The 18635-nt window shown below is 40.4% G+C and overlaps 1 protein-coding gene across 1 annotated transcript in view; it reads right to left on the bottom strand.

Moving 5' to 3' along the window:
* Positions 1–11406: 11406 nt before the first annotated feature.
* Positions 11407–18635, bottom strand: part of LOC111055703 — a 197062-nt gene continuing 189833 nt past the window's right edge. The window contains exons 7-9 of the mRNA XM_039421105.1: positions 16981–17114; positions 16243–16408; positions 11407–11876 (exon numbers count right to left, since the gene is read on the bottom strand). Coding sequence (XP_039277039.1) covers positions 16287–16408; positions 16981–17114 — 256 coding nt within the window. The 3' untranslated portion in view covers positions 11407–11876; positions 16243–16286. The remainder of the gene's footprint in view (positions 11877–16242; positions 16409–16980; positions 17115–18635) is intronic.

The following is an 18635-nucleotide window of genomic DNA, read 5'->3' as shown; positions in this document are numbered from 1 at the left end:
AATCTTTTACCACGCTACAAGCTCTACATCAGGGAGGCTGAAGTGTATAACACCGACGACTTGCTACACTTAGCGAGACAATATGAACGAATTAAATTCGAGGAGAAGAGTGCTCAACAGAGACAACGAGCTGTGAAGCAGGAGGAGGTGAGGAAGCAGACCAAGCCTCGACAGGAGACTACTACTACACAGCGTCGGAGTGAACAACCTCCAGAAGGCCCCGTATGCTGGCAGTGCAAGAGGGTGGGGCACTGGAGATCAGCGTGTCCGGAGGTTTCACTCTGCTCAAAGTGCGGGAAGCCACGACCCAATTGTTCCTGTGAGAGAGAGCAGAAGAAGACTTCTGATAGAACAGCTGTGGTTGAAACGAGGCTTCAAATCCAGCTAGAGCCAGAGCTCCAGGATGACAACCGTCTTTTCACTATAGTGAAAATAGGAGACAGACAGTATAGAGCTCTTCTCGACACCGGAGCAGAGTCCAACTATATTAGCTCTAAAGCTTTTAATAGTTTGGAAGCAGTGGAACTAGAGCCTGTGCAGCGCGGCGCTGCTATGGCTAACGGAGCGGCTGCACGACTGCGAGGTGGTGTTATAACCAACCTGAAGATTGGCAGAATCTCCCTATCAACAACACTCACAATAATGGATGGGCTTTCTCCAGATGTTCTGCTTGGTATGGAGTTCCTCCGTGAGCACCGGGTGAAAATAGACCCCTATTCCCGGTCAGTGGAATGGGATCCTCATCTCGTCAAAAAGCACATTGGAGACGATATTTTCACTCCAAAAGTGGGAAAAGGAGCTGTCAACTCGAGGCTGGCTACTGTTAAAACCAAGCCTGACATAGGGAGGTCAAGGAAGCCACCTGGAATTATTCCTGTGAAGAAGCATGAGAAGAAGAAATTTCCTCAAGTCCAGAAACACGTAGGAGCCGTGTGGAAGACTAGAAAAGAGGAATTTCTTTCTCAGAAAATTTCTCCAGCCCGTGGAAAGTTCATTTGCTGGCACTGTAAACGAGCTGGGCACTGGAGGTTCAGCTGTCCGGAAAAGCTGTACCGGAGGCGGAAGAAGGAGGATATTTTCAGCAAGGAGCTGGAATAATCTTCGAGCAGTGCAGTCTAGAAGACTGCCGGTGCTGGAAACTACACAGGAAGTAGTTTCTGATATTGGAGACGAGAATTATAATGCTAACCGGTATTATAATTGGAAAAGGAGGACAAGGAAGGTGAACCTGGACAGCTAGTCTACAGGAAGGAGTGTCACCTGTCCTCGGGTGCTAATCAGCTTGCCGCGAAGTTAGCGCCGGAATTTTCTGGCCCATATGAGGTCGAGGAAATGTTGAGTGCCGGTAAGAGGTTTACTGGGCACGAGAAGGGCACCAAGCTCCAGCCACACCTGCCCGAGGATGAGGAAGAGGATGGTGATGGAGCAGTTGCGGAAAAGGTGGACGGAATTCGAGCGGATGGACAGCAGGAGGCCGAGCGAGTCTATAGAGGGTCGCTGCCTATCCGGAGGATGGGATACCAGAGAGGTGTCACGCGCCGCCAATAAGGAGGTAAGAGGCGAGAAGGGGTGAATATCATAGAAGTTCAATCATATCACAGCTTTAGAGCTATTTTTGATTCATAAATTATCCCATTTAAAATGAGGAAATTAAATTTTGTTGTCAAAGACAAAATTGTATAGAAATTGAAGAAAATTAATTCAGAATTATTAGCATGAATCTATTAGCCGAATTTTGAAGATAGCATTAGCACGATTCCGAAAATGATGAAAATATTAAAAGACTGACAATATTATTGTTATTGAAAGAAATTGGTCAATAGTTCATTAGAAGGAAACAGCATATTCCGTTTAATTTTTCTCATGAAATAGAGTTCTACTTAAACTAAATGGCAACTCAACCATTACAGTTTAATTAATATAATCAGTCATAAGCACTGGCTGAATTAGATGGAAAAGATATTATTGACAAATTAATGCATTTCTTTTGATCTGAAGGCAATCTCAATAATTTCAGTTTGAAATTTATTATGATGTGACCAAGCAAGGGTAATCAAGAAAATTTTCTACAGTCTATGACTAGTTAATAACAGCTAAGGTCGATTCAAACTAGACTAAATTTTATTAATCGGTATATTACCGATATTGTTGTAACCAAGTACGGGTTAACAAACAAAACTTGCAGTAGCTTGTTTTCTACTTGCCATAGATAGTTGATGGCGAAATGAGTGGATAGAGAATATTAGAAAATATTATAGATCAGTGTGATCCGAATAATATTTTAACCATGAGGTAATGGTTATTATAATTGAAATCATTTAATGAAGCTGGTGGTAATTGCTTTAATCCGTGTAAAGTGTTACGATGCAGTTAATTAACAGACGTTATTATACTGTGGGATAAAAGTGAATTACGTTGCAATTAATTATTCATGTGGAATGAATAAATTGCGTTTGATTGTGAGTCGAGATGTACTACAATCGGGGGTTATTAGCTTCAGATTATGATTTAAATTTTCTAATATTCAACTTGAGAATAAAGTCGGAGGACTTACTATAAATTGGAATAAAATAATTATTATTTCAATTGGAATTAATTCTATGTTGGATCGAAAAGTTGTTTGTGCTGTGCTGTAAAGATAAGATAAACATTATCTCAACTGGCTAACTGTTATCGCCAAGTTTCTAGTCTGTAGAAGAGAATTACTTCTCCTTTTCGAAAACAATTCATAAAATTGAATTCATGAGGACTCTAGTTTTTCCAGATATTCTAGTGTTATTGAGTCAGTCTGAGTTTGAACGTGCTATTGATAGTTTTGGAATTAGATCACGTCTCGAGAGTGAATCTAATTTTTACTCAGCCTACCATCATGAGTTATTATTGGCGGTGTATTGATTCATTCAATAATTATTATTTGTGCTAATTGTTGTGATTATTTTTTTCGGAAAATCAATATTCACTTAGTGTGATTTATTAACAGCTGTTGTGTCATTATACACGCCTTGTGTGAATAATTACTTTGAAAAAGTAAATTAAGATTTATTTCGGGGTGAAATAAGTCTTGAAGTGAGAAAGAGAGATTGAGCAATAAATGTTCACTGTTTGTGAATTAATTAGCAGATGTTATCTGTTATAATAAACACACTGTCATTTATGTCCAATGGAAGGTTACTTTGCATAAGTAAATCATGTGATTGATTTCGTTATTGTAATGAACAGTGAGAAGTGGAATATTGAGTTGAAATTTATAGTTCCGATTTTATTATTGTGATATAGTGAGAAGGCTGAGATCCTCATAACAGATCGAAAATGAATTATTATTTCGACCACATTTAATTGTGATATAAAATCGAAATATGTGGTGTAACATCACAACTAGTGGCTTCATGTCAACCATATAATTCAGTATTCTACCTCATATTATCATCTCTCATATTTTATTGTGAACAATAAGTTGCTGATACACTGAACTAACTGAGGGTATCCATCACTCTGACACTTGGCAATTTTCCTGGACTCCAATTCACCTCTATCGACTTCTGCCTTCTGTGAAGTGATACATTGTTGTGTATCACGTTTCTTCTTGAGGATGGGGACTGCAACTTGAGTCTACTCCTCGACGAGCTCCTGGTATTATTGGAGCTGTATCTCAGCTGACTATTGCTGAGACCTCGACGAGTTCCTGGTCGTGTTAGAGATTCATCCCAGCTGTCTGATGCTGGAAGTGAGGCAGTGCGAGAGCACGGCCATGCAGGGCGAAAGCCCGGCACATGCAGTGCGCAAGCACGGCGACTCATTGCAGTGCGGAAGCACGGCGTTCCTTTTGCAGTGCGCAAGCATGGCGAATCAAGGCAGTGTGAAAACACGGCCATGCAGGGCGAAAGCCCGGCACATGCAGTGCGCAAGCACGGCGAAGCAAGGCAGTGTGAAAACACGGCCATGCAGGGCGAAAGCCCGGCACATGCAGTGCGCAAGCACGGCGACTCATTGCAGTGCGGAAGCACGGCGTTTCCTTGCAATGTTATTAGGTTCTCAGAACCTGTCTGAGGTGTTGTTCACCTCGTTTTTTGTGTTACCCGCCCCTCCTGGCAGTGCGAGAGCACCGCGATTCTCATCTGCAGTGCGGAAGCACGGCGTCCTCGGCAGTGTGGAAACACGGCAACTCTGCAGTGCGGGAGCACGGCGTCCTTTTTCGCGATGCGAAAGCATAGCGTTCCTGGCAGTGTGGAAACACGGCGCCCCGGGCAGTGCGAAAGCACGGCGTTCCTTTTGCAGTGCGCAAGCACCGCGTCCTTATTTTTGCAGTGCGTGAGCACGGCGACTCATTGCAGTGCGGAAGCACGGCGTTTCCCTTGCAATGTTATTTAGGTTCTCAGAACCTGTCTGAGGTGTTGTTCACCTCGTTTTTTGTGTTACCCGCCCCTCCTGGCAGTGCGAGAGCACCGCGATTCTCATCTGCAGTGCGGAAGCACGGCGTCCTCGGCAGTGTGGAAACACGGCAACTCTGCAGTGCGGGAGCACGGCGTCCTTTTCGCGATGCGAAAGCATAGCGTTCCTGGCAGTGTGGAAACACGGCGCCCCGGGCAGTGCGAAAGCACGGCGTTCTTTTGCAGTGCGCAAGCACCGCGTCCTTATTTTTGCAGTGCGAGAGCACGGCGACTCATTGCAGTGCGGAAGCACGGCGTTTCCCTTGCAATGTTATTTAGGTTCTCAGAACCTGTCTGAGGTGTTGTTCACCTCGTTTTTTGTGTTACCCGCCCCTCCTGGCAGTGCGAGAGCACCGCGACTCTCATCTGCAGTGTGGAAGCACGGCGTCCTCGGCAGTGTGGAAACACGGCAACTCTGCAGTGCGGGAGCACGGCGTCCTTTTCGCGATGCGAAAGCATAGCGTTCCTGGCAGTGCGGAAGCACGGCGCCCCGGGCAGTGCGAAAGCACGGCGTTCCTTTTGCAGTGCGCAAGCACCGCGTCCTTATTTTTGCAGTGCGAGAGCACGGCGACTCATTGCAGTGCGGAAGCACGGCGTTTCCCTTGCAATGTTATTTAGGTTCTCAGAACCTGTCTGAGGTGTTGTTCATCTCGTTTTTGTGTTACCCGCCCTTCCTGGCAGTGCGAGAGCACCGCGACTCTCATCTGCAGTGCGGAAGCACGGCGTCCCCGGCAGTGTGGAAACACGGCAACTCTGCAGTGCGGGAGCACGGCGTCCTTTTCGCGATGCGAAAGCATAGCGTTCCTGGCAGTGCGGAAGCACGGCGCTCCGGGCAGTGCGAAAGCACGGCATTCCTTTGGCAGTGCGAAAGCACCGCGTCCTTATTTTTGCAGTGCGAAAGCACGGCGCTTCTTGCAGTGCGAAAGCACGGCGTCCCCCATCGCAGTGCGCAAGCACGGCATGCAGGGCGAAAGCCCGGCCCGCAGGGCGAAAGCCCGGCAAAGGTAGTGCGCGAGCTTGACCAAGGCAGTGTGGGAACACGGCAGCCAGATTGCGAGCTCGTCCGAACGTCGTGCGCAAGCATGACACATCGGTCAGTGAGTGTCTGGATTGTCATTACGCAGACGCACACCTTCGCGGTGTGGGAACACCGCGGCAGTGTGAAAACACGGCACGCAGTGCGCAAGCACGGCCCGCAGGGCGAAAGCCCGGCGATTTGTTTCTGTGTTTGTGTGTTTCTGTGTTTTTGTGTTTCTGTGTTTTTGTGTTTCTGTGTTTTTTGTGTGTTTTGTGTACCCTGTGTTGTCCCTCCAGGCAGTGCGAGAGCACGGCGCTCTTACCTGCAGTGCGACAGCACGGCGTCCTTCTGCAGTGTGAAAACACGGCGACTCGGCAGTGCGAAAGCACGGCGTCCATTTATGTACAGTGCGAAGCACGACACTTCCCGGCAGTGTCCTGCAAGTGTGACACGGCGCTCCCCGGCAGTGCGAAAGCAGCGCGCTCTCACCTGCAGTGCGGAAGCACGGCGTCCTGGGCAGTGCGGAAGCACGGCGACTCGGCAGTGCGAAAGCACCGCGTCCTTATTTTTGCAGTGCGAGAGCACGGCGACTCTTTGCAGTGCGGAAGCACGGCGTTTCCCTTGCAATGCTACTTAGGTTCTCAGAACCTGTCTGAGGTGTGTTCACCTCGTTTTTTTTGTGTTACCCGCCCTTCCTGGCAGTGCGAGAGCACGGCGCTCTCATCTGCAGTGCGGAAGCACGGCGTCCTCGGCAGTGTGAAAACACGGCAACTCTGCAGTGCGGGAGCACGGCGTCCTTTTCGCGATGCGAAAGCATGGTGTTCCTGGCAGTGCGGAAGCACGGCGCCCCGGGCAGTGCGAAAGCACGGCATTCCTTTTGCAGTGCGAAAGCACCGCGTCCTTATTTTTGCAGTGCGAAAGCACGGCGTTTCTTGCAGTGCGAAAGCACGGCGTCCCCCCCATCGCAGTGCGGAAGCACGGCGGCCTCTTGCAGTGTGCAAACACGGCGTCCCCCATTGCAGTGCGGAAGCACGGCGGTCTTTTGCAGTGCGAAAGCACGGCGTCTCTTGCAGTGCGAAAGCACGGCGTCCCCCATCGCAGTGCGGAAGCACGGCGGCCTTTTGCAGTGTGCAAACACGGCGTCCCCCATTGCAGTGCGGAAGCACGGCGGTCCTTTGCAGTGCGAAAGCACGGCGTTTCTTGCAGTGCGAAAGCACGGCGTCCCCCATCGCAGTGCGGAAGCACGGCGGTCCTTTGCAGTGCGAAAGCACGGCGTTTCTTACAGTGCGAAAGCACGGCGTCCCCCATCGCAGTGCGGAAGCACAGCGGCCTCTTGCAGTGTGCAAACACGGCGGTCTCTTGCAGTGTGCGAACACGGCGTCTCAACGCAGAAAGCACGGCGCAGATCTTCAAGATCTTCTCTGAAGCTAGGCCTAGGATCTGGCCGGGTAGCTTGCTCATTTCTTCGGATGGTGCCGACGCATCACCACCGGTTGGCGAGGAACCAACCTGGCGCCCAGTTTATGTTCGGTCTGCGTTGACCGGCGGAGAGGCGGCAGAATGTACTCAGGCATTTGGGACCTTCTGTCTGCCGTTTACCCCTTCCATCCTCACCCCCCCCTCTCCTCCCCCTCTCTTTTCCCCCCCCCTTCCCTTAGTAGGAACAGTGTGTCACGATGTATATCGTAACTAGAGAAAGGCATTGAATTTAGGGCTCATTTATTCGACGCTCGGCTATCTTTCATAGAATCTGAGGGGTCAACGTTCAAGCCAGCCACTGGCCTACCGCTCAGCGTTGCTGCGCATCCTCTCTCCCCTCCCTCTCGGTCACTGAGGGAGGCTCGAGAAAGGCCAGCAAGAGGCAGTCGGGTTCGGAGAGCCAAGTCGAGCGGTCGAGAGAGGTGAGAAGGAAGCAGCGAGCAGCTAGCAACGTCACAGTACACCCGTACTACGTGAACTCCGATTTCTTCAGCGACCGGGAGTTGTGTCGAGGCTAAAGTTGATTAGCCTCTCACACAGTGAACTCCACTGCTCTACACTCGTTTGGGGCGAGTGTTAAACGACACTTAACCTGTTTGGACGACGGGTTGCCAGTTTCGACCAATGACAACACGTCAGGTTTGGTCGAGACCTGACTCCCCATTGGTAGGCCACCAGTGGGGCATCGAGGCGAGATGGGACATCCAGGAAGGTCAGGAAAGACCTTTCCCGCAACTCCGCGGACGATCCGGACCCCAGGAGGACAGCTAGTGCCCGGCCAGTAGGACTTAGGAAAGTCCAGAGTGCTGGCCGCCGCAGCGTGCTGGTCCAGTGCGGGATTTTTCAACTCTCAAGCCTTAATAATTGATAATTCTCATCATAATATACTAATTATGATCAAAATTACAAACTTCATCTCATTCTGCAAGGAAACTAAGAAATGACTGTTTGATATAAACGAAACTTGAGTTTCAAGAAATATATTAGGATAGAATAAAGATAATATTCATATATGTTCATGTTCTATTGTTTTTATCTCAAATTAATGTATTGTGATGCGCTGCAGGCTAAATTATATTATTAATTGCACACTGGCCACGCTTACTTGATATAGTGGTCAGTTAATTTCCAAGAAATATTTGTGGAATTTCTTAGTTCTTCATGGTGGAAATGGAATTCATCATTCATTCATTATCATAATGATTATGTTTAGTATGAAAATGTTAATCTTTCGTGAATCTTCAGTTTGTCGTGAACTTTTGAGAAATTATATCCAATATAATAATAGATATGTGTCAAATCAAAATTAAATGAAAATTTGAATATTCATCCATATTATTTCTAACAGTATTATTATAATGATATTTCACTAACTTTTGATTGATTCATCCATTATGGTATTCCCGTTCAGACTGTTTTGAAATGGTAACAAGTTATTCAGTATCAAAATTTGGGATTCGAATAGTTTTGGGCCATGCCTGTTATTCTTTCCCAAACATAGGTATTCATATGATTTGTAATTTTATCCACAAATGAATGAATGAATGTATGTATTCCTGCACGTAGCTAACCTATGGATTATTCCTTTATAGATTCTTGCATGTCACATTAACAAATCTCTGCCACAGATTTAGAAATCAAGTCTCGATGGTTTGGAGAGCATATTATTGGAGTGATTCTTTTACTCTGCTGTTTCTAATATGTTCACTACCTTTGTTTGATTTTAGACCATAGACATGAAAAGCTATGTCCACCTGTATCACTCCATCTTAATTGAGAATTTCCATAACTCTTCTTATCACAAAGTTTCCATAATCTTGCAGCGTATTGAAGTTTTGAAAAGTGAAGTAGGAGTTGAATTCAGGAGAGCCATGCCATCATTATGCGAATTTGTCAACGATATTCAGGGATTTAGTCAAATCCACAACTAGTTTCACTTACAATTTCATGGGCCAAGTGAGATTAAGTGTGTGTGTGTGTGTGTGTGTGTGTGTGTGTGGTGTGTGTGTGTGTGTGTGTGTGGTGTGTGTGTGTGTGTGTCTGGAACATCTGGCACACAATTTTTGACTTTGTAGCTCATGATTTCGATACGGTATTAGAAAAAATCTTCCAAAGGGTTCGAGACTCCGTGAAATTACTTGAGATATCAATATGGGATTCTCATCAATAATTTCTTCTCGAAATTGCGTATCGGAATCATGTATTTCATGACTACCTTCCTATTTAAAAAAAAACAAGTAGCATTCAAAATGGCGGACCAGATTTTTGAAGTCATAGTGAAGTCGTAAATTCAATTCTAGTGGTATCCCCAATCACACCTATCATCAAATTACCTTTTTGTATGAGATATTAAGCTGTTCTCTGACTTTTCACCTTCTCTGTAATATATTATTCGCTGAAATTCAAGTTGAAACGTAATGAAAAACAACTTCCTTCAAAAAAGTATTTATAATTTCGAGTTTTATAGTATTAATACGATTCGAGGAAAAACATTAAGAACAAAAGAAAAGTGGAAAATTCGGGAATCGACCCGTGAACACTCGTGCCGAAGCAGAGCACTCTAATGCTAGACCACGGCTGCATTTCAAATATGATGTCATGTACTAATTTCATAAGTCCCTTACTGTAAGGAGACAGTACAGAGAAAAACGTCTCACTAAGCTAATAAATAATAGCTTGAATAGGCCGCTAGAGGCTATATGTCCAGTCAACTTGATGACGTCACGAATCGACTTAAAGTGATCAATTGGAAAATAATAATAATGGTATTGGTTGATTAAAAGGCAATTTGTGAATTTAATAGGCTAGCAAAATAGTTGATATTATGATCGGCACATCTAGAATAGTTATATTCTCATTGAGTTGGTAATTCAAAAGCCAGCTGACTCATTAACGAGAAACGAGAAAATTTTTTGATGCACTGTCTTGTTCCCAATTTTCTCCTGAATGGCTGTGATACAAACGTGAATTATTGATCTTAACTGATTTCAAATGTTTTATTTGTTTTCTCAATGTAATTATAGTTGGAGCTGAAAAATTATAAACTTAATTGATATAAAAAAGTAAAATCACAGTTGAATTTAGTTTGCTCAAATAATCTATCACGAATGTAAATTTAGTAGGCTAGCCCAAAATTTTTGAATTGAACTGAAAGCGAAAAAATTAATTTCACTCTCAAACAAAAATTGGACAAAGGGCATGTAAGTAATAGATTCAGTGGCCACTAGTTTTTAAGTCAGGCAGTGAAATTTATAAGAAAGAAGTCGTTACATGAGACTTAATCATTCAAATTCTCTTGTGCCAACTTGTTTGTCGACACATAATATTCGTATTGAATATTGTCTCAATCACTTTGAGCAAAAAATAAGCTGCATATCTGATACAAGTGTTCTGGTCTCTGTGAGCATTTCAAACTGGTAGTATTATTTATATTATCTTGTAAGGTTAAGTTCTGGCTCACCTACGGTAGCCTATATATAGTAGCCTAAGGCCACGTTATAATGGCAGTGTATAATGATAGGAGAATAGCGATGCCGATTCTCTGCATTAATTAATTATATTTCTACACTGTCAAAAACATAATTGGCATCGTTGTGGACCTAGAAAAGGATAGTATCTCCGGCTTTGTCGAATGATAGACAAGGATAGCAAAACCAAAGTTGAACAAATACTGTCATTATAACGTGGACCTCACTATACTATCTACCACCCCAACTGGCTATTCAAGCAAATAAACGTCAAGGAGGCCCTGAGGTGAGTCAATCGTAGAATTTTTATCAATTTATTAGAACAACCCTTAAATTTCTTATAAACAAACAAATTTACAACAATGTAAGCCATGCTGGCTGTATAAAATGTCATGTGCCATGAATGAAGTTTGAACATTGATTATGAAAAATCTATTAAATTATAGGAGTATTAAAATTTGGGCTTCCAGGTGCATGAGTTTGATATTTTAAGAATCTATGTGTAAAATTTGGAGATCTGAATCATTCAGGTTTCTCCAGTATGCAATCCACAAGTTGACATGTATTGATGTGAACACACGAACAAAGAAACACAAACCTACTCTCTCTTATTATATAGATGAGCTAATTCAAAACAAGGAGAAGCTATTACAAGACTCCTCTTGTAAAATGACTTGAAATATCAATTTAAGATAGGAATAAACTGATCGTTATTCCTAGTACTAGTAACAGTGATATTTAAAAAAATGTAACTTACTGTGATATTTTGTTTTGTACCACTATGGGTCTTGTTAGGCTCATGGAACTTAGACTAGTGGAACAACTTGTACAAAACTAATACAACTTGTGATGTTGTATAAATAAGTGGATAAACTTAGTTTTCATATTTGGCTGATGAAAAACCCATTCACGATATAATCTTTTTCTAGGTTAATCTAATTTCAGGTCCTTTTTACTACTTGAAACTCCTGAACTAATTGGGTAAATCAGAGGTGATAAATGAATAACTGAAAGATGAGATGGTTTCTCTTTATTGCTTTTTACATAATAGGGATATTCATGATGAGTGTCAACGACAATACTATTACTTACAATGATATTATTTATTACAATAAAATATAATACATTCATAAAGTTTATATAATAAAGGAGATATCAGTTGGATTAATTTGAAATGTTTTGTGACAATGATGACAATAAACAAACAAATAGCTCCTATATTGAATTATTATTTACAATAGCAGTGGTCGAATAACATTGTTATTCACGATAACAACTTGTTAATCTAGTATCACATATCAATTTTACCATATTCATTCAGAGTCATATTGAGACCAGAAATTTATTATTTGCGAGAACAGTAGTGTTTTAGTATAAAAATACCACAATTACAACATCCTTACAATTGATAAACATCACTCGATAAGTTTACATTTATATAATATATCTGCAGAATTTCAACATTCACTTCTTTGGAAGTTCTTCCTGAAACAGAAATTTGAATTTATCAGGTAGAATAAAATTCATTCTGTCAAACGTTTTAGCTTAGAATTATTATTTTTTCACTAGTACCCTTCTTATGTTCTTTGAGACACGACCAGTTACGAGTATTTATCCCATTATCAAGAGTCATAAATATGGAATTCACATTCTGTGTAATAAAATTCTCATGAAGCCCTTTCAAATTAATGAATATACATTAGAAATACATGAAAGGTGAATTATTTAAAAGTAAATACTGTAGAGTTGTAATCAATTATAACATGTCCATAGATTATTACCATTATCCCCAATCTACTGTATTATTACAAGATTGAAAACTATTACCTATACAGCCTACTTACAGCCTACCCGTTCACAATTCTCACTATAATCAGATTAACTGCAACCGCGAAACTATATTAGTTTTAGATTATTATTAAAAGTGGAAATACACTATCCGAGAGAATAAACTTTATTTCCGCCAGCAGGGTTTAGTTTTTAAAACAAACTTGAGGCCTCTTATACAGAGTATTTTTAATTTTCATTAATGCCAACCCAATTTATTGATACACTGATACATATAACCATTTTTTGACACAAATTTATTAAGAGTTATTTCATACAATCAAAAACATTTATATTGAACAATGTACCTGAACTTTACTTTTTCCCATTATTGACTTGTGCAAGTTACTAAGGGACTGATATGTCATTCTGCACATTCAAAGTGTGTTAAAACCTGTCTTCTAAAACATTCAATATGTGTTAAAACCTGTCTATATGTGCTAATAAAGCGTATTTATTAATATTTTTCTTATTATTATAACACAAGCCGAAACTGAGGAATATAATTATTTTTGTAACAGTAGATTTCAATCTGAGATAGACTGAGCAAATAGGCCTACATATGGTTAAGAATCAGCTCTCCGTCGCTTATTTTTCTCTTAGAGATGTTTGCTTGGATTATGTCTTACGAATGCTTCACTATGCATTTATTCGGTGAAATCGTTTATTCATTTTTGCTGGATTATCGATCGATTGACTGGGGAAAAGCTTACTTCTCTGAGATTAGGCCACTTTCCAATAACAAACTTGAAAAGCCATAGCGGCCAGACAGTCATTGTATGAAAATGAGCTCTGCTATCTAGAGATTGTCAGTTTGGTGTAAGGGTAAGCATTTCTGACCGGCAATTAGGAGGTACTAGGTTCGATTCCCGGGCTGACAAATACTATTGTATAGTGGCTCTCATCAAATTTCCATCTAGCTGTTCACCCTGTTGTCAATATTTTTTGCAGTAGCAGAAGTCTTCGGGGTGATTTACAACATTAAATTGAGATTTTCATTCAATAATCATTATTTATTAATTAGCATTTGAACAAATGCAGCTTCCGATTTGTTTCCATCTGTAGACTGGCTGGCCGCTATGGCTTTGTAAAAAAATGTGCGCTGCTATCCAGAGAATATCAGTTTGGTGTAAGGGTAAGCATTCCTGACCGACAATTAGGAAGTACTGGGTTCTATTCACGAGCTGACAAATAAGTTTTGTATAGTAGCGCTCATCGAATTTCCATCTAGCTGTTCACCCAGTTGTCAATATTTGCAGTAGCAGATGATTCGGGGTGATTAACATCATTTAATTGAGATTCTTGTTTAATAATAATTAATCATTATATTTGTTTTTAAAATTTTTATATTGTATTATTGGAAGTGTTAAGTGTGTTTTCCATACAACAAGTTTGAATTTGGATTTGCTCAGAACGTTAATTTTAGTTGGTTTTTAATCCATTCCAAAAGTTTATCACTGAATGTTCCGTAGATGGTTAACATTATATCTGAGTTGTTTCATATAACGAGTTGAAGACTACTGAATTTTGACTTCTAAATCTTGTATTGAAGTTACCTTGATAATGTACCCCAGCCTGAAAATGACAGAACTCTCATGAGAAGTTATAATATAAAAAGGATGAAGGCCTCGAGAATTAGCAGATTTAGCAACATTCTGATCCAGATAAACCAAGAAGTGAGTCCATCAGCTATCGTGACTTGGAAATCTAGAAACTTGATTTCCGTGCATACATGAAATTGCAATCGAAGGCTCCTGATGTGACAATCCTCATTCTCTGAAGCGAACCCATCGAAAAGTGAACATAAATAGACTTATGTATTCCAGAGAAGCACCGATTCCTGTTTACATAGGTGGATAACAAACATTGCCAACGTAGCAGTATTAGTTTGGCAAATTCAGTGATGAGAGCTCTTGAATCGTGACTTGAATCCAGCCACAAAGTTCCGATAAGATTGCCCAAATTTTATGGATTTATTCCAATGATTTTGGGGTAACATGTGCACTTAACCATGATCTCATCTCACCAAGAAGAGGGAATTTCATTGAGAAGTGTTTTATAATATTCATTATACAACTTTTTTGCTTCATTCATTATGGAACAAAATGATTAATGCAATCAAGTAATAATAGCGGTAGGTTTTGGAGATATTATTTTCAACTATCTAGAATAATATTACTACTATTAAGCTGTCTCTTAAAAAAGTGTGAGGAATGAGTAGTCTAGCTTCACACGCAATCTGTTTCATTCGCTTCGGTTCGTGTTCGGTTCGGTTCGTTACCGAAAACGAATGAGTCTTTCATACATGTCAGGTTTTAATTCGTACGGTTCTAATTAGGTATTTTCTTCCCAAACAAAGCTGTGTTTGGATTTTCACAGTTCATGCTGGTATATTTGAATGTAACAGCTGGTGTTTTAAATTGTGAGATGTCATTTCTTGAACAACAAAATTTCAAAGTTAATTGAAAATTGTGAATTATTTGAATAGTTTCTTTTTGATCATGTTAATTTTGGATGTTCAGAGAGATTATTTTTTTAAATTGAAAATTTGTTCCTTGTTTTGACACATGGTATATAAACTTCATCTCTTCTCTCCATTGATGAAATCATGTAGTATTCGTGGAAAAATTAAAAAAAATAAAAATTCTCCCTGAGTTTCAATTTATATCTTTCATATTTTTTTAGTAAACTATTCATTCAGAAAAAAATATCCCTATGAACTTACAGAATTGAATTGACCATGGAAAATCTTGAAACAGATAATCACAATATCGGGTTGAAATAAAAACAAAAAAGGCAACCGTGTGTGTAAAAGACTTTGTTTTTCCTGATGTTTCCCTAGCAACGAATTCGAATATGATGAAACCTATTCGTGTCGAGGGAGCGTTCGGTGCTATTCGGTACCGAATTCAAACCGAATTATCGTTTCACACTTATCGGAATTTGCCGAAAACGAACAGAAAACGAAACGAACCGAACCGAAAGTGTGTGAAAGTAGCCTCTCGCTAGCAACGAATTGAAACCTGATGGAATTTATTAGAGTCAAGTGGGCGTTCGGTTCTGTGCGGTTTCTATTCGGTACCGAATTCAAACCGAATTACCGTTTCCTACTTATCGGAATTTGCCGAAAACGAAACGAACCGAATGAGTGTGAAACTAGCCTAACTGATTCGCTTGTACGCTTTAAGTCTGTAGTTTTCATTCTAAATGATCAAGTCCATTTCTTACACTCTTTCAAATCTAATCGTGTCAAAACTACATTCAGTCTGCTTGTTAATAGGCTATTAATGATTCTATCTACCTCGAATGTAATCCAGAATACATAGATTGGAATAGATGGTAGATTCTGAGTAAATTAGACGTGGATTCAATTAAGGGTTTTCAAATGAAATGGAATACAAACCAAAAGCAAACTGTGAAGATGAACAGAATGACATGCAACCTAGAAAGGTATATTTCAGAGAATACTTCAGGTGGAAGAAGAAGCTGAATTTTTTATTTCATATCGTTTCTTACGAATACTCGGCTCTGTGTTAACACTTATAGGGTACTTACTACGGTTAAAGCAAATATTAGTGATAGTAACACAACGGGAGCTGAAGCAGCTCAATTTTACATAGTTTCCTTGATGAGTGCTGTTTCTAGGAAATTGAGAATGGAGTTACCCTACTTGCTAGACACGTTGCTGTCACCTTACTATAAAAATCACACTTTCAACGTACGTTGTGAAAGAGCAAATCCAGTTGGCTTTGTTATGCTATCTCTCTCTATGGATGCAGCCTCTTTGTTACTAGCTAATAATATGCTTTAATGGAATTGATATGATTGAATGAATGGAAATGATTAGAGACAGGGAAATATAAGATTTTCAAATGCAGCTCTCTGTATGGACGCAGCCTCACTATCATTACTGCAATATGATGCGCAATTGATACAAATTAATCAATCATATATCAATTATGAAATTGATATACAAATGATCAGAGGCAGTGGAATATTGACTTTCCAAGTGGCGAATACTTACAAAAGAGAAGAAGACAGTGAAGGAGTAGATGAGTGTGGTCATCGTCACCTGCCAATGATGGTGTTGTGTGCGACGACCAGGCAGGAGAGAGAGAGGTGCCAGGTGGCGAACAGCCGTGACGTCATCGTTCCGGAGCTGCCGTCATGCACTGCCGCCGGAAGCTCACCTGCAATCGAAACTGCATTTTAATTCCTCAAAAATTCACTCTACTGAAATTCCTCAGAAAATATTCATCTATTCTCCATGTTTGATTGTTATTGGAGTAGATCTAATCTTCTACAATTCTTAAATTCATCAGAGTCAGGGCACGGACATACTGCCCGCTTTTTCGAATGAGTAGGCCGCCACTTCTTTCGACGCTAGTACGACAAACATAGCGTCTCATTGAGCGTCACATCGAGTAGCTTAAGTCGATAGAACACCAATGACCAATCTCCAACTGAACGCTACTTGTAGAATAATTGATCATTTTGTAAAATGAACACCCAGCTCCACTCGCCAGCATGGAAAGAGGTGTCGAGACATGCAGCTTACGACAGAGAGTACGTTAAATGAAAAGATGGAAGGAAACGAAGACAAATCTCAAATTAAGTGATTGCATAATTATATGGATCTCTATATATACCCAATTAAAATGTGAATAGTGACTAGTGACATCACATAGCAAGAATAAACTATAGGTGTAATTTCAATTTATTATCATTATTAAGTTACGGTATAATAGAGGATTGAACTCACCGTTCAGTACATGCACCAGTACGGATGTGAATGCTTGACGGCCAAGACTGCAAGTATAGTTTCCAGAATCCCTTTTCTGAGCATGCTTTATGGTCAGTGTCGATGCTATTGAGCCAGCCACAGTTCGGTTGATGCTGCAATTGAGAAATAATCATTGATAGAATTCAAATTTCAATTCAGTACAATTCAGTACTAGCTTTTCAGACAAGTTGTGAGTGAACGATTTCACAATTTCTCATCTATTTATTCATTGAATCTTTCGAAGCCTGAAGAGATTACTCATTATTGATATGTAATTGAGAAAGGTAAACAGGCAACCCTTAAAAATTACTCTCCGAAATTTAAAGTATAGTGTAAGAGATATTAATTTTAGCACGGCTCTTCCTCGAAGACAGAGAGGCCCGATATTCTTTCCTCCACTAATCACTCCCACTACCTAACAGCATTCTCCCTATGTTTGTGTCAGCATATAAGTCACAATCTAATTGTGTGCAGCATGCTTACTCCTCTCCATTTCTCTGTCCATGCTACAAGCTGTCAAAGGAGAAATCGATTTTCTCTCTTTATGTTGAAAGTAATATCTCTTGGACAATAATATTGACATCTCAATTGGGAAAAAAATCTCCTACAAACAGCATATAATTGATCAAACAAACAGTGAAAATTAAACAAAACCATGAAGCCCGTAGTGAAATAGCATTGAAATGAAAAAATAACTGTATCGACTTCTAGCTATGTTGAATGAAAGGGCACATTTAACAAGAGCTTAAGGCAAATAATCTGTAATGTGTCTTTTTTTTCTCTTTGGGTTTTTTTATTTAGGGCTATTCTCTTGAATATGAAAAAAATAGAAATCTAAGTACCCTTTTCAAAATTATTCAGTCACAACATGTTTCGGCTATATGACGTCATTTCGGTAATGACATCATTTATAGCAGAAACATGTTGTGACTAGATAATTTTAAAGAGGGTACTTGAATTTCTATTTTTTATCTATATAGGCCTACTCAATGTGTTATAAAATAACAGAAATATAAAAAGTAGCTGATTAGACTGCTGTTACAAATCACAAAAGTGAATCTAGAATCAAGAATCATTTTTTTCCGTCGATCTCCAATAATTAATTATTATGTTACGGTTGTGAAATGGTAAACCTTTGCCCCACTTGTTGGGTGATCTTATGTAAAATGGTAAATTTAGTATATATAAGAGCAGTTGCTAAAGTCCCTAATTTGCGAATAAATTCGTAAATAGTGAAGGCCGTTCGGCTCGCAAAATTGCTGGGTTGAAACCGCAGCTCTAGCTCAGTGGTGGATACATGAATTTTCCAAATATATTTAATCACCACAAGGTTCAATGGCTGTTGATTAATAATTCTTACCGCTGCTTCTATGAAGTTCTTGAAGAATACCAATAATGAAATCAAAAAGACAGTTGATGACTGATTACCAGTAACCATGTATCCAACTGAGAATAATGAAGACCAACTATAGTTTTTTCTAGTTGATTTTTAAAACGCTCACCATGAATACAGGTATCCACCAATTTATCCTTCCGAAATTCCTTAGAACTTACAACGCCAGTTCTGGAAGCTCTCTGGATCCTTATATGATATAACAGTGACCTTATTAATATAATTTATTATTAATATGTTC

This window comes from Nilaparvata lugens, chromosome 2, assembly GCF_014356525.2.
Source record: "Nilaparvata lugens isolate BPH chromosome 2, ASM1435652v1, whole genome shotgun sequence".
Taxonomy (NCBI): Eukaryota; Metazoa; Arthropoda; class Insecta; order Hemiptera; family Delphacidae; genus Nilaparvata; species Nilaparvata lugens.
Note: the sequence above shows the minus strand (reverse complement) of the source record. Positions and strands in the feature narration are given on the sequence as shown.